Here is a 14,314-nt window from a genome sequence, read left to right as displayed (position 1 = left end):
TTCTCTACAGATCTCTCATTCTTGTGACAAGATTCTTATTGAGAGCAGGAATTCCAGTCGAGTACTGCAGGGCAGGAGGAGCTGAGCGGGGCCGAATGAAAGTGCAGTTCATCATTATTTCCTTCAGCTGGGTCTGTCCTCAAATAAGGGATTTCTTAGGGAAACTCTGTGGGACGTGAGGCTTAAGGTTCTCCAGCTGGTAACTACCCTAAGAGACAGTTATACCATAATTTGGATCCACAGGTAAGAAAGAACTGCCCAAATATGCCTCTGGTTTTTTTTCTTTTACCTCTTCTTTCATTTGGAATAGAAGGTTCAAACTGGCAGCTGTGGACCCTTTGCTTGTCTTACGCACTCTAACTTTTTAATATTAGTTGCCAACATTTAAACAATTGGGGAGATTTCACATAAACCCCAAAAGATTTGGGCTTCCTTTAAAAACACTTGCCAACTCTGGCTGTTTTCCACATGATACCGATGAACTGGTGCTATGTAGCAACTTCCCCTTTTAGATGGCATGTGCCATCCAGTTTACCACAGTCCCCGCCCCTCCCTAGTGTCATATTCCTTGACTGTTTCACTAATGTATGTTATGCTCCTGGCCCCTGAATGTGTTTGAATTTGATTCCTAACCTATATTTATCGGAAGATGCGTTACCTTTTAGAGGAAAGCATCCTCAGAAATAGCATGTATCTACTGCAGCACCCTAAGGACAAGTACGTGGTCTTGTATCATGGGACCTTGTCTAGGAGACTGAGCAGAAACTGCAGTCCAGAGTCTGAAATTGAGATACCCGGAGGATGGCACTGCTATAAGCAGAGGGATCAGAGTAGGGAATTCCATTTTCGTCATACCCTGGTTCCGTCAAAAAACAAGATTTGGTCATGAGAAGTTTATTATATTCACAGAGAATTTTCATACCATTGGGAAGGATATATATACACACATATATGTAGAGAGAGAGAGAGAGTCCATTTTATATATCTATATATCTGATTCGTTTTACTAATACGTTTGGTTTCTTGATAAAGAAGAGACTGAAGATGAGATGACTTGAGGAAATGCATAGAGCTAATTACGTAGAAGGAGCTGATAGAAGTCATCCTGACTTTTGTCTGTGTTCTCTCCATGACTCCACATTGTCTTTTATTTTACATACGTATAAAAAGTCTCAGTGTTGAAGGATTTGGTGTCCAAGACTGATCAGGTACCCCTTACAATGAGATACTTAGTTGTCTGCTTTTAACAAAGATGGTCTTCTACCACCATACATTTCTGAATCACAGTTGTCTTCCTTACCCATTGACCCACCCTTCTTTTTAGTCTGTTACTAACAGTTGATTATAGACACAACCACTTTAATGTTTAGGCTCCATGTAGGGAGCAGGGCCAAGTGTAAATTGTGCCTTTGAGGTGATCTGCTTCCCAGAGTTTGATGATCCTCTTGGTTAAAGACGTGTTACTGATGGGAGCAGCTACTGGCATCCAGGATTTTAATACAAGAATGAGATGCTTACTGTTCATCTGTTTTCCATTGCTCCTATTTTTCCTCCTCTTGTTGCTTCTATTTCTTACATGCTTTTTTTTTTCCTCACTGCATTTTCTGTTTTGAACAAAAGGGATGGGTGATTGATAATACTGGTGTTGGAAAATGCATTAGTCTCTAAGGACTGGGAGAAAAATGTTGACTTACTTAGTCCAATTTGTATATTCATATTTGTTAAAATTAGAAAATGCTTTTTAAAATGTTGGATAGCAGGTTCAAATCCCCCCTTTAAAAATTATATAAATTTGAGTTTCTGTATATTTGGTATTAATCCAATAACCAAAATAAGGTCTTCAGTAAATTGTGTTTATAAGTTTTCTCAATTCAAATCTTAAAAAAATGGGCCGGATGCGGTGGCTTACACTTGTAATTCCAGCACTTTGGGAGGCCGAGGTGGGCAGATCACGAGGTCAAGAGATCAAGACCATCCTGGCCAACAAGGTGAAACCCCACGTCTACTAAAAATACAAAAATTAGCTGGGTGTGGTGGCATGCACCTGTAGTCCCAGCCATTCGGAAGGCTGAGGCAGGAGAATCACTTGAACCTGGGAGGCAGAGGTTGCAGTGAACCAAGATCGCTCCACTGCACTCCAGCCTGGCGACAGAGCGAGACTCTGTCTCAAAAAAAGAAAAAAAAAAAATCTTAAAAAATGATTTTAATTCTCTTTTCCTCTCAATGACTACACTTGATGTTGACAGGTTGAAATGTCTGAAATCCCATTTGCTTTTAACAGTTCAACCAAGACATGTAATGAGCAGAGAAAACTCGGAAGTTACATAATTAAGGGTGTTGTCAAAACTGAGACCACTTGCCCCAGTCTCACTTAGAGAAATGTAGTTGAAAAGCTTATGAAATGAAGTTTGGGATCTGGTGGTTTCTAACTTGAGAAGATCCAAAATATTCATCAGGAATCCTTATTTTTCCAAGGTACTAAGAGATAATGGTTTGTTGGATTTTTAAAAATGTTTTGAGATGCTTGGTGGAAAGTTCAGGGTTGGACCAGAAAAAAACCCTAATTGTTAGTGACCAAGAAACTCTTCATTCTGTTTCTGGTCTTTTTGGTAGTATGGTTACAGAACAGTGAAAAACTCAGTTTTCTTTACTAAGTTAGGTTCCCCATAAATAGAATGGGGATTTTAATCTTTGCTGCCTATTATAGTCTCACAGGGGGGACTCCAAGGTTACAAGATTACAAGGTAAGTATTGACAAGCATTTTCAGATGCTTTTCACAAAAGAATTCTCTGTAAAAGAAAAAAGAAATATATGTCATTTCATATGGAATGGATTGGAAGAATCCCAGTTTCACCTGGGTGTTAGAGTTGTTATAACTTTGTTCCTGTTTCTGTCAGCCTGTTTTCTAGAGAAAATGGAAGGTTTCTACAGGTCTCTGATTCAGTACATTGTGGGCTGAAAGCTCAGGGTGTGCTTTTAAAACAGTGAGGCTAAAGCATCCCCTACCTTAGCAAAAATGATCCTTTCATTCACATAGTTGTTAGCAAATCCTGATAGTGTAGATGCCATTTTCATTTTCTTTTCCAAAAAAGCACACACAAGGAAGAACTCAAGTTATTGAAGATCAAGCCAAATAAATGACCAAATTTCATGGCAATCACAGACACAGACACAAACATCAAAATATCTCCTTAATTAAGGCAGCGGCTCTGCTGGGGCCTACATTCCAGGATTCTCAGCAGAGAAAACATGTTTTCTTTATAGAGGAGTTTTATTAGCAGCAGTGTTCCGGTATGTGGTTCAGGTTAATTAATGATGTAGTCATACTGGTGTCTTGCCATGAGTTTTATTCTAGTAACTAGGGCACTAGGAAATCGTATTGGCATATCTTGTCATGCCAAAAAAGAATTCTTAATTTGGACCATTAAAATACATTTCCATGGGATCTGTCAACAAGGTAGTTTAAGAATTCTTAATGTGGATACTGCCTTAGACTAAGAATAAACTCATCATTAACTGTAAGTAGCAGATGCAATGGTTTCAATGAATATATGCTATTCTTAAATATTTTTTTGGCTGAGATGATTGAGACCTCAAAGACCCAGACCACCCACAAGCTCTGGTGGAGTTGACCTTCATTGTATGAGAAGATTTGTACCAAGGACCACCTTTTTCCCAGGAGAGTTTTTATTAATTTTAAATCATGATGGTGTTTTAAAACTTAATTTGTGTTGTGCATATGTAGCAACCTTCCTTGGAGGTTGAAACAACAAAGCAACTGGATTGGAAATTAGATTTTTCCCCTTATGCTGCTAATGTAGTTCTTGATCCACTGGGATTTCCCCTTTGCATGGGCTGATGATTTCTTTGAAACTATATGGAAATTGGTTCAGACAGGAACAAAGGGGAGAGGGGATGGCAGTGATGATTCAAATTAGTGTCTCTTCTTCAATGAGAGTCTAGTGTGCCTGAAAGTGCATGTCATTCGGTATCAGTCAAGCCACCTAAGGTTAAGTGAGGTGTGCCAGAGCTACTGGAATCCAAACTTCAGGGTCTCAGCACTGGATTTTTCCCTGTCATGTTGGGTTGAATTGTTAATTTGAAATCTGCAACATTGTAATGGGGTTCAGAATTGGACTAAGCACAATTTTACTTTTCTTTACACCATAGAACATCAACTCTTCCTCTCTCCCTCATCTTTCCCCAGCCAGCATGGGAAGGATTCCTGTTGCCTGACATAATGAATAAGAAAAAGAACAACTTTGTGACTCTGGGGACAACAAAAGATTTAGAGAGAAAGGCATCCAAAATACGTTAAATAGAATCTACACTTCACTGACAGTGGCACACTATGCGCTCATGTGCATGCACACATACACTCACACCCATAGGAGCCCTGTACTGCTTATATGCCATATTTCCATCCTCCACTCTTGCCTAGTTCAAACTCCATACCCTCGTAACTGGATTTTGGCTCACTTCCAGGTTCAGTGTTCGAAGGTTCTGTATCTGCGAAATAATGATCCTGAAATAAATAGCACTTCTCGGTAAAGATACCTTTCCATGTAAAATTCTTAAAGGGAGTGGAAGGGAAGGAAAAGCTTCTGTGTTTAGGAACTTATGGCAAAGACACCAGGATGGGCCCACATAGGAATTTTGAAGGACCTCACCTGTGTAAGTGGCATGTGGGGCTTACAGAAAACATAAGTCCTTGCCAACTGCTGGGTTTGAATGGACCTCTTCATTTAAGGGCCTTTCATGTAAAGACTGATAGAAGTGGGGCTGCTAATGTCAGGGAACGAATTTCTGTGACCCTCAAGTGCTTCGGAGACCAGTGGCTGGAGTTGCCTTTCTCAGGGAGATCCTGTTAGGTGATAGAAATGGGAATAAAGTGGGTTGAGCCTCTCTCTTTGATCTGTTCCCCCAGGATACCAGTTAATAAGGAGTCATCTTGCAGGTGAGGAGAGGGGAGGGGTGGGTTTTGTTCATGTTAGTGAATGCATGATGCAATATGGACTGCTGAGGAGAAAAGCCCTCTTTGTGTCTATTTGAAATGGGCAGCCACGAGCACCCATAGCTGACCTCTCCACCCTGAAAACAGGCTCCGTTTGGCTTCTGTCTGATGAGTTCGTATCAGCAAGTGCCTTCTTAGTGCAAAAACTCAAACTGAGGAGAAATGATGAGGGAGCCTTTTGACCTAATAAGGTGAGCATTTTAGGATAGGTTTTCTGGCTGGAGACACCAGCTCACGTGTTCCCTGAAATTCCAGGATTGATTAGTGGCTTCATTGGTTCATTGATTGATTCAACTAGTATGTTTTGGATGTCTTTTCCAGGCCCTGTGCTGGGTGCTGGGGATTCACTGGTACGTAGACTAAATCCCTGTTCTCCTGAAACGTCCATGCTAGTAGGGAAAGATAAATGATAAACATGCAAGCAAATAATTTAGACCTTTCTAGGACTTGGTAAGTACTAAAAAGCAAATAAAATGAGGTAGTATGATGAAGAATGAATGGGCTGTTTGGGCTAGTTTCTCTAGGCAGGTCAAAGAAGAATACTCTGAGTAGGTGACAATGAAGCTAAGACGTAATCGATTGAAAGGAAACAGGTGTGCAGTGACCTGGGCAGTCTGCGTTCTCGGATGTGCACGGAGTTACTAGGACTCTGAGAGAGGGATGAACTGGGGGCATTTGTGCGAGCAGTGTCGTGTCTGTGGGGAGAAGGGGAGGATTAGAGGAGGGTAAGGTCAGATCATGTAGGATCTGGTTTCCCGTGGTAAGGAACTGAGAGTGACAACAGGCCACTGAAGGATTATCAGCAAGAAGTTTGAGCCAGAAGGAGTCTTTGAGAGTGTGGTTCATCCATTTTTCAGGGAAGGAAGTGAATTCTCTACTCAGATTCAGTAGTTTGCTGGAAAGGGGAGGGGTGGTGTGCGAAAGGGAGGCACTGAACCTGGTTCCCAGGCCAGAGTTCTTTTCACCAATAAAACATGACAGTTGAAAATAGCGTTTTGTTCACTCATCTTAATTGCCTCTCTTCCTGGTGGTTTCTGGAGGCCAGAGGAGAAAAGAGGAAGTGGCAGAGGGAGAGGGCATTCTCCAGGGCAAGGAGACAGCTTTTACTTCCCACACAGGTGCATACTTTCAGGGCTACCCTGTGAACCTAGATTGGCCTCTCCGTTTGGAAATCCAGATCTGTCCCAGACAGTAAGCATTTACTTTTTTTTTTTTTTTTCAAATGAAAAATGTTAGAGACAAGTAAATAACACCTATAGTTAAATCTGAAAATACTGACGTGTTTTACCAGAAATGTTGGTAATAAACTCATACACACTGCTTCTGATGTTCCTTTGGTGAAGAAGGAAGAATTTCTGGCTTTTGTGATACTCTTGAATCTCTTCCTACCTAGGATTGTGATCACTGTTGACTTTCACTTCGATTGTTTGGGAGTTGATTCAATTACTCATTCATTCATTCATTCATTCATTTGACAAATGCTTGAAGCAGGCTGCAAGTCAGGCACAGGTCTGGTATCTTTGAGGAGTCACATTCTCGTGAAGTTTACATTTTAGATGCTGTGAGGCTTGTATCCATGGTGAAGCAGGAAATTAAACCTTCATAGCATCCTGTAAACATGGATTATTGAGTGTCTTAGGGCTTTTATTAAAGGCCATGAGGTCCCTGTCAGAGGAGGTTTCTTCCAGGTTCTTCACTTTCTTCCAGGTTCTCCAAACTTTTTTTTTTTTTTTAACCACCCAGTGACAGCAGAGCTATGTATCAGTTCCTCTGAACTTGTTCTGAATGAGCCTTTCTCACTGTTCAGGCTTCACTCTCCTATTACTGTTTCGCTTCATCATAGAATTCCAGATTAGCAGGCCCCTAGAAGTTCAGCTGGTAGATGAGAAAACAGCCCATTGAAGTTAAAGTCACCCAGCTAGTCAGGGTTGATCTTCCCAACTCAGAGTCCCCTGCTTACTTAAACTTTTATATCCAACAGGTTTACTTCACCTGGATACTTATTTGGTATTTTTTATCTTCCATCTCCATGCCCTCAATAGGTTTCTTTATATCTTTGGAAGTGTATATATTTGGAAGTGTAATGAAAAAGAACACTAGTTATTGAATAGCTACAACATACAGAGTGTGCATGCCAGGCCCTTCCAAGTACTTGGCATATATCAATGGATTGAACTCCTACAATGCTCCTGCGTTGTAGGTACTACTATTACCCCACTTTACAGGTGAGGAAACTGAGGCACAGAGGGGTTAATTAACTTCTCCCAGGGAGATTGAGCTAGTACGTAGTGTAACGTGATACTGGACCCAGGCAGTCTGGCTCCAGGGCCAATGCTTGGGCCCCTGTTCTTCTGCCTCTCAGTGTGCAAATGGCCAGTCTGTTTCTTTCACTGGGGTGAGCAGCACTTGGCACACCCACACAGCCACCTTAAACATTGTGGGAAATCAAGTCCCGGTATCTCAAGTTAAAGTACAACAACCATCCATGTCAGGAAAAACAGCTTAGGGCTTGACTTCATTATGTTTTTGGCTGCCATTTTATGCATTCTGAGTAGAACATACTTTCCTCCTAGTGCCCCCACCTTGCCTTTAACATTCCACAGTGGAAGTTCCTTAAAGTTCTCCGTTTTGAAAGCATCCTCTATGATTACCAGTCACTAAATTGCATCTGCCACTGAGGCCCCAGTGGGCTTTGAACCTGTTTTTCTTGGGAAATTCAAGCTGCCAGGGAGAGAAAGAACATTGTACACGTGTGCAGCTGTGCTTTGGAGTACAAGAAGTAATCGTATGTGTCTGTGTGTTTTTATGGGGGTAGGGGAAGGGTATATTAATTAACCCAACTGAGAAGGAGATAACTGTGTTCCAGGAGGGAGCCAATGAAATGAGTTTGCTTTAAAAAAAAAAAAAAAAATCCCAGTAGCCTGAGTCAGCCTGTGCAAGTGATTTGGGAGAGGAAGGGGAGATGATGTAACTGGTTCGGCATGTTCCCATCTTGGCCACTGAGTGTAAAGGGGCCCAGGGAGTTTGAGGAGGGTGTGTGAGTGTGTGTGCAAAGTTAACGGGAGCGGGTGGGGGTGCATAAGAGCGGGCTGTAAAACAGGATTAATAATCCCTTGTCAGACCTTTCCCTGTTACTGTGTTTTTCAGTAATTTTGGTTTGAATGAGGGCTCTCTAGCCAATTAATGTTTATTTGTTTCCTTTGGCAAGATACATTGGGGGAAGGAATGAGATTGGTGAGTTTAAAATTTTTGTTTTGTTGTTGCATTTTGGAAGAAGAGGCGAGTAATGTGAGTTTGGGTTTTCAATGATGGCTCCCCCCCTCCCCCTCTTAAGAGGCAGGAGGCAAGACATGGCCAGCTGGTGCCTTGAACTGACACAGGTGCAGAGGCTGTAGGGGGTGGGGAGCCAAGAATAATTACAGGTTTCTGAAGCATCAGGCCCTGCCTGACACAAGCGCTCGTCAAGAAAACTGCTCTTTATGGAAAATTAATGGGAAGCTGAAAAAGCGACAGGGCCATTGTTGTTCTTGGGAAGCCATCACTCTTTTGAAAAGAGGCCTCCTTCCAAGTCCGTGGGCTCTTGATGAACTGGTTAGAGTCCTCTCCTTTCAGAGCAGGGACCGACTAGTTGCCATTGTCATGGGCTGTGATGGGTTTTTCCCACTGGAGTGTCTCTCCTGCATTTTCTCATTCTTAAATCTCACTTTCAGTCCAGATCTAGCCCTTTGCACTTACCAGTAGTATGAGTAGGATTATTTTTTATTGACTCTTTGAGGTGTGAATTTCATTTTGTCCGTGGAAGTGTAATGACCCAAGCAGGGCCATCTAATGCAACTTGCTTTCAATCTATATGTGACAAATGGGATTTCCACCAGTGTGTGCCAACCTGAATAGGGGCCTGGTTGGGAGATGAGGGCACAGGAGATGAGGGGATAGCATACAGAAGCATCTTCTAGGCCCCAGCTCTGCATGAGCAGTGTTGTCTCTTTACTACTCAGAAGCTGGAATTTAGGTATAGTCCAGTGGCCAAGTAATAGTGAGCAGCTCTTCTAAAGGGCTGCCTGCAACTGTGGGTAGAGGCCCGGCCAGTAGACTCCCAGTCAGTGTGTCCTGCAGAGTAACATCTGGAAAAACAACTCTAAACCAAGTTAGAGAAGCCTCTCTGCATGGGCCATCATGTCCCTAGTGGTTGCATTGAATTTTGAGGATCACAGACATTATGAATGAGGGAAGTGCATTTCCAAGTTGTTGGCAGTGTAGGGGAACCCAGTGCCTTCCTTCAAAGGGTGTGAGGCCTGGGCCACAGCTACCAGCTCTGCCCAGGTTATGTGACTTGAAAGCTCACTTTGACAGTTAATTTAGATTTGAGTTGTTTTGGGAATTTCTTTTATGCACTGCAACTAAGGAATCCTTGGAAGATGAAAGGGGTATTTGAGGCTGCTTTGCATCATGTGCCTGGGGAAAGTAATTTCAAAGACATCACCCTCTCCCCAGGCCTTTAATCTTGTTTCCTTTCTCCCCTTCACCACCCACCTCCCCAAGGAAACATATACAAACAAATATTTTCTTTGTTTGTTGAAAATAGGAGAAGAGAAATACGGAAGAGGTTTTGATAGAAATTTTTCAACTTTCGTGTTTGTTTAGAATTAAGTTAGTTTTCATAGCATTGTCTCTCAAAATTTACAGATTACCAGAGGGAAATATATAACTTGGTTTCAGCTCCAGCAACCAGTCGATGTGAGAAAGTCAAAAGCAATGCAGTCTTAGCATTTGTCGTAGTCCCCTGGTTATTTCATGGAGTTCAGCAATCCTGACAGTAATGTGTAATACTGTTGTACCTCTGGGGTGTGCTATTGATGTGGGTTTTCTTTTAAGCTAATAGCTAAAAAAATGCAGTAAGATTTTCACTCATACTGTCTACTTGATTATCCACATTTTCTAGACAAAATTCATTCTCTCCTAATATTTCCTGGTCATGAAAGTCAAGAAAAAGTGAACATGTGCTTAATATCTTGTTAGGAATCACTTTCTAGGTCTCACAAGGTGGATTCTTGCACTGGTTTATTTATCCTTTCTGCCATGAGGTAGATTCAGTGTTACCGCCTTCTTCCTCAAGCCTGTTTACAATGTTGAAACCCAGAAAGGTAGGCAACAAGGTTCAGGTGTTTGGAATCTGAGAATCTCTGATGGACTTCCTGAGTTTATTAAGCATAGTACCTCTTTCTCCTCCTCCAACTTCTGACAAAAATGGACCAGATCTCCCTGGCCATGCTTCCCACATCCTTTCCTGTCTTTCAATTCTGACTTAATTTTGAAAGCCTAGGAATGTGTCAGAATCATTACATCATATCATTCTTTGAAGAGAAAGAGAGTCACAAAGTTGCCATCAATATCAGTCTTTGCAGTCCAGATTTTCAGGTTGGTTTCTGGAGTCAGAGAATCTGTCTTTTTTGCTGAAAAGTGATATGTAAACACATCTAATAAGTTAGAAAAGAATGAGTATTTTAAAAGGTGGCTTGAAGAAAGAAGCCCACATTTCCCTCCTAACAGTAGCTTGTTTTGTGTCACTCTGAATTTCCATTCTTGGATGTTTGAAGATTTCAAAGCACAAAAACGCTAATTGAACTTTGGGACCCTCCCAGGAGAAAGGCAAGGGGTTTGTTTCTTTCTTTACTTCAAACTCTTTGGGGACTGTGACACCATGGTTAATACCACATGACAAAAACCACACAATAAATGTCAGAAAGGGGCTCCCGTGGGCAGCCAAGTATAGTTTACCTGCTTGTGCAATTACTTGGGTGAACATTCTTTCTAGGAACCAAAGTCCATCCCTTCTTCACCAGAAGCATCATCCTCCTCACCACCACCATCATCATCATTCAGGTCCAGATCTGATCTCAGAGGGAGCATGACTTTGCAAGTTTCCACATGGTGGAAAGCTGCAGTTTCCCATGCTTTTGTATCTGCATTATCTCCCCAATTTGTTTAATCTCTTTGTACTTTTAACTCTTGGCCCTTTTAGGCGAGATAGGTGGAATGATTGAGATTAAGGGCAGCTGGCTAAAGGACCACAAATGACTGAAAATTGATTAGAAACATTGAGTGTAGTTGGTGGCCTTTTATTTCATTGACTCTGTACCAGAAAAAGTCATTAGAAAATTGCAATTTCTTTGTTTCTTTAAATTTGTTTACTTACTAACTTGAGTATACATGGATCCAGAGACTCTCAATAATTACCCAAAGTGGCACAGTTATTGGGTAGTAGCAAAAATATACTAATGGTTTTGTCTTATGTTCAAATTAAAAGACACAAATAAAAACTAGAACCTTTTACGTTCCAGATAATTGGTTTGAAAAGTGATGGCAGTGAAGAGCCTGGACTACAGTCTGCCCCAACTAAACATGATTGTAGTTATAGTGGTTGCAATGGATGGGAGTTGTGAGACGATGCTAGCTCCTTTTTTCAGAAAGTTCTAACTTTTACAACTCTCCATCACTTCAAACACTTAGACATATCTGCCATGTGAGAAAACAGACGTAGAGGTTTAGCTCTAACCACTTAACTTTACTGTTTAGTAACATACGGTATAAGAAATGTCATTGCTCTTAAAATCATGATCTTAATAAAGCAGACATCCCACCAATCTGTGGACTCTTAAGATTTATTTTGGAAATACTGTTTAATTGTCTAGGATTGAAGAAGGGTGTCTTTCAACACTTGATAGTCAGCGTATTTTCTTGACTCCATTTTTTCCTAGATTGGGCTCCCTGAAGGGGATAGACTTTATGTTGAACTTGGAATGAAAGAACGATGAGTGGGAGGGAAGGTGAAAGGAAGATTGTTTCAAGCATATGGACATGGGAAAGTAAGGACAAGAAGAACAGGTGAAGGAAACCCTTTAAGTAGGGGTTTTAGGGGAAATAGTCAAAGTGACAGGAGATGTTTGCAATCCTGACCAGCAACTTTCACATAATTGATGATGAGATAAAGACAGGTTGAACAGAAGCCGTTTGGTAACCTTGGCATCATGCCCATATATGACCAAGTGTCTTCTGTTTTTCTCAAGGCTGTGAAAGTAACTACCTCTTGCCAGCAGCAGAGAGATTTTGATAAACTTAATATGTGCCACAAAACTTGAGTTATCCTGTTTTCTTTCAACTTCTGTTTCTGGAAACTTTTGCCTCTGAGCAACAAAAATGAATAATGATGATAGTGGATTACAATCCATAGAATAAAATAAAAATGAATTCATACTGATACAAACAAATGATTGAATAAACAAATGGAGAGGAAAAGTCAGGTCCTCGTAAGAAAATTATCATAGATGTAGTAGGCAGTAATAGGTTTAAAGTCTATTATTTTTTAACTAGGTCTTGGATTATTACTTTTAATAAGTATGTTGCAACAAGTAAGAAGGCTATGAAAAGCAAGAAGAGAGTATTTAAAAAGGTTTAAAGATGATCATTTCAACACGAATTTCAGGTGATGTTTATTAGGAAGCTAGGCGAAGCCATGCATTTCAAAGTTGAGATATCAAGAGAGTCCACAAAGCTCATCTGTGACTCATCAATATAGAGGAAAATCACTTTGCACTCAGGAACATTTTCTTCCCATTGCTGACTGTAATGAATTGTTTAGGGGTTGGGGGTTGATCCAGTAGCTCAAGCCTAAAGTTGTATGGTTAGGTCAGGCTGAGGGAAGCCTTGTACCTCCAAGGTGAGTGCCAGACAGGCATAATTTATGTCATTAAACTGACATCTGCTGACGTAGATTTGGAGTTTGCTGGCAAGAGTATCATTCAAACAGAGTAAATCTCTGGTTCTGGTGGAAAAACATTTGAACTCTATATCCAAATTTACAGTTTAGGGACACTTTTAGCCTGCTGATGGTCTTCGTCTCTCTCTCTGTGTTTTTTGAAGTTAGTTTAGACTTACAGAAACGTTGCAGAAATAGTACGTAGAGTTACCAAATATGGTTTGTCCAGCTTCCCCTAATGTTATGCAGCCATAGTTCAATTATAAGAACCAGGAAGCTATCATTGATATAATACCATTAACTAATCTATACATTTCCGTTGAATTATATTATTTTTTTCACCAGTCCTTTTTACTGGTTCAGGATCCAGACCAGGATCCATTGCATTTAGTTGCCATATCTCCTCATTCTCCTCCAGTCTGTGACAGCTTCTCAGTCTTTCTTTGTTCTTTGTGACCCAACACTTAAAGAATAACTGGCTATTTCCTTTGTAGAATAGTCCTCAATTTAAATTTGTCTGTTTTCTTGTGATTAGATTGAGGTTATCCATTTTGACAGGAATATCATAGAATAATATTGTACCCTTGTCAGCATATCATATCAGGGGTACACGTGATCAGTATTACTTGTTCCTTGTGCTGCTAACTTTGATCATATGGCTAGGGTGGTTTCTTCCAGGTTTCTCCACTGTAAAGTTATTATTTTTATCTTTGTAATTAATAAATACTTTGTTGGGTGGATACTTTGAGACAAGGCGGATACCTTGTTTCTCATCATACATCTGTCTACTGGTTTTAGCATCCATTGGTAATTCTTACTTGTAATCATTATTACCTTGCTGTTTGCCTAATGGTGATTTTCTATTTCCATCATTCCTTCTGTGTTTTTGAATCATAATTTTACTGTAATGAGGAACTAACCCTTTCCTTCCATCTTTTAATTTATTCAGTTATTTATTTATTTATTTTCAGTTATTTATATCAGTATGGATTCAGGGATATTTATTTTATGAATTATAACCTAATATTTTTCATTTGGCCATTGAGAACTCCTTTAAGTTGGCTTCTGAGTCTTTCTGACATGACTTCATCACTTTATGAGCACGTCCTCATATTTTGGTACCACAATGATATTCTAGGCTCAACTTTTATTTTCATTGTTCTGGCCCTTCAAACGACTATTTATCTAGGGAGTCCTGGTTCCCTTTGTTAGGTGATGATATTTAGAAACCAAGATCCCTGGGCTAAGTGTGCTCATTGCTACTGGGGTTGATCTTTGCCTGTAGCCTCTTTCAGTGGATGGAGTTAGGAAATATATATATGTATACTCTCACATACATATACACATTTATTTCTCTATGTATGTATGTGTGTATATATTAAAATCCATGAGGAAATACTAATACCTCAATTCCCATTAAACATCATGGGCTTTTTTTTTTTTTTTTTTTGTCATAGAATTTTGCTCTGTTGCCCGGGCTGGAGTACAGTGGTGCAATCTTGGCTCACTGCAACCTCCATCTCATGGGTTCAAGTGATTCTTC

At 40.5% G+C, this 14,314-nt stretch overlaps 1 protein-coding gene across 5 annotated transcripts in view; it reads left to right on the top strand.

Moving 5' to 3' along the window:
• The window catches only part of KLF7 (Kruppel-like factor 7 (ubiquitous)), an 88,535-nt gene that overhangs the window by 25,069 nt on the left and 49,152 nt on the right, over nucleotides 1-14,314 (top strand). The window contains exon 1 of one of the 5 annotated variants that reach the window (XM_011993887.1): nucleotides 7,997-8,020. The exons of the other annotated variants lie outside the window; for them this stretch is intronic. Within the exon in view, the coding sequence (XP_011849277.1) occupies nucleotides 7,997-8,020 (24 nt within the window). Of the gene's footprint in view, nucleotides 1-7,996; nucleotides 8,021-14,314 lie in introns of those variants that run through there. 5 annotated transcript variants of the gene reach the window in all.

The sequence above is a fragment of the Mandrillus leucophaeus genome, unplaced genomic scaffold (genome assembly GCF_000951045.1).
Source record: "Mandrillus leucophaeus isolate KB7577 unplaced genomic scaffold, Mleu.le_1.0 Scaffold436, whole genome shotgun sequence".
Classification (NCBI taxonomy): domain Eukaryota; kingdom Metazoa; phylum Chordata; class Mammalia; order Primates; family Cercopithecidae; genus Mandrillus; species Mandrillus leucophaeus.
Note: the sequence above shows the minus strand (reverse complement) of the source record. Positions and strands in the feature narration are given on the sequence as shown.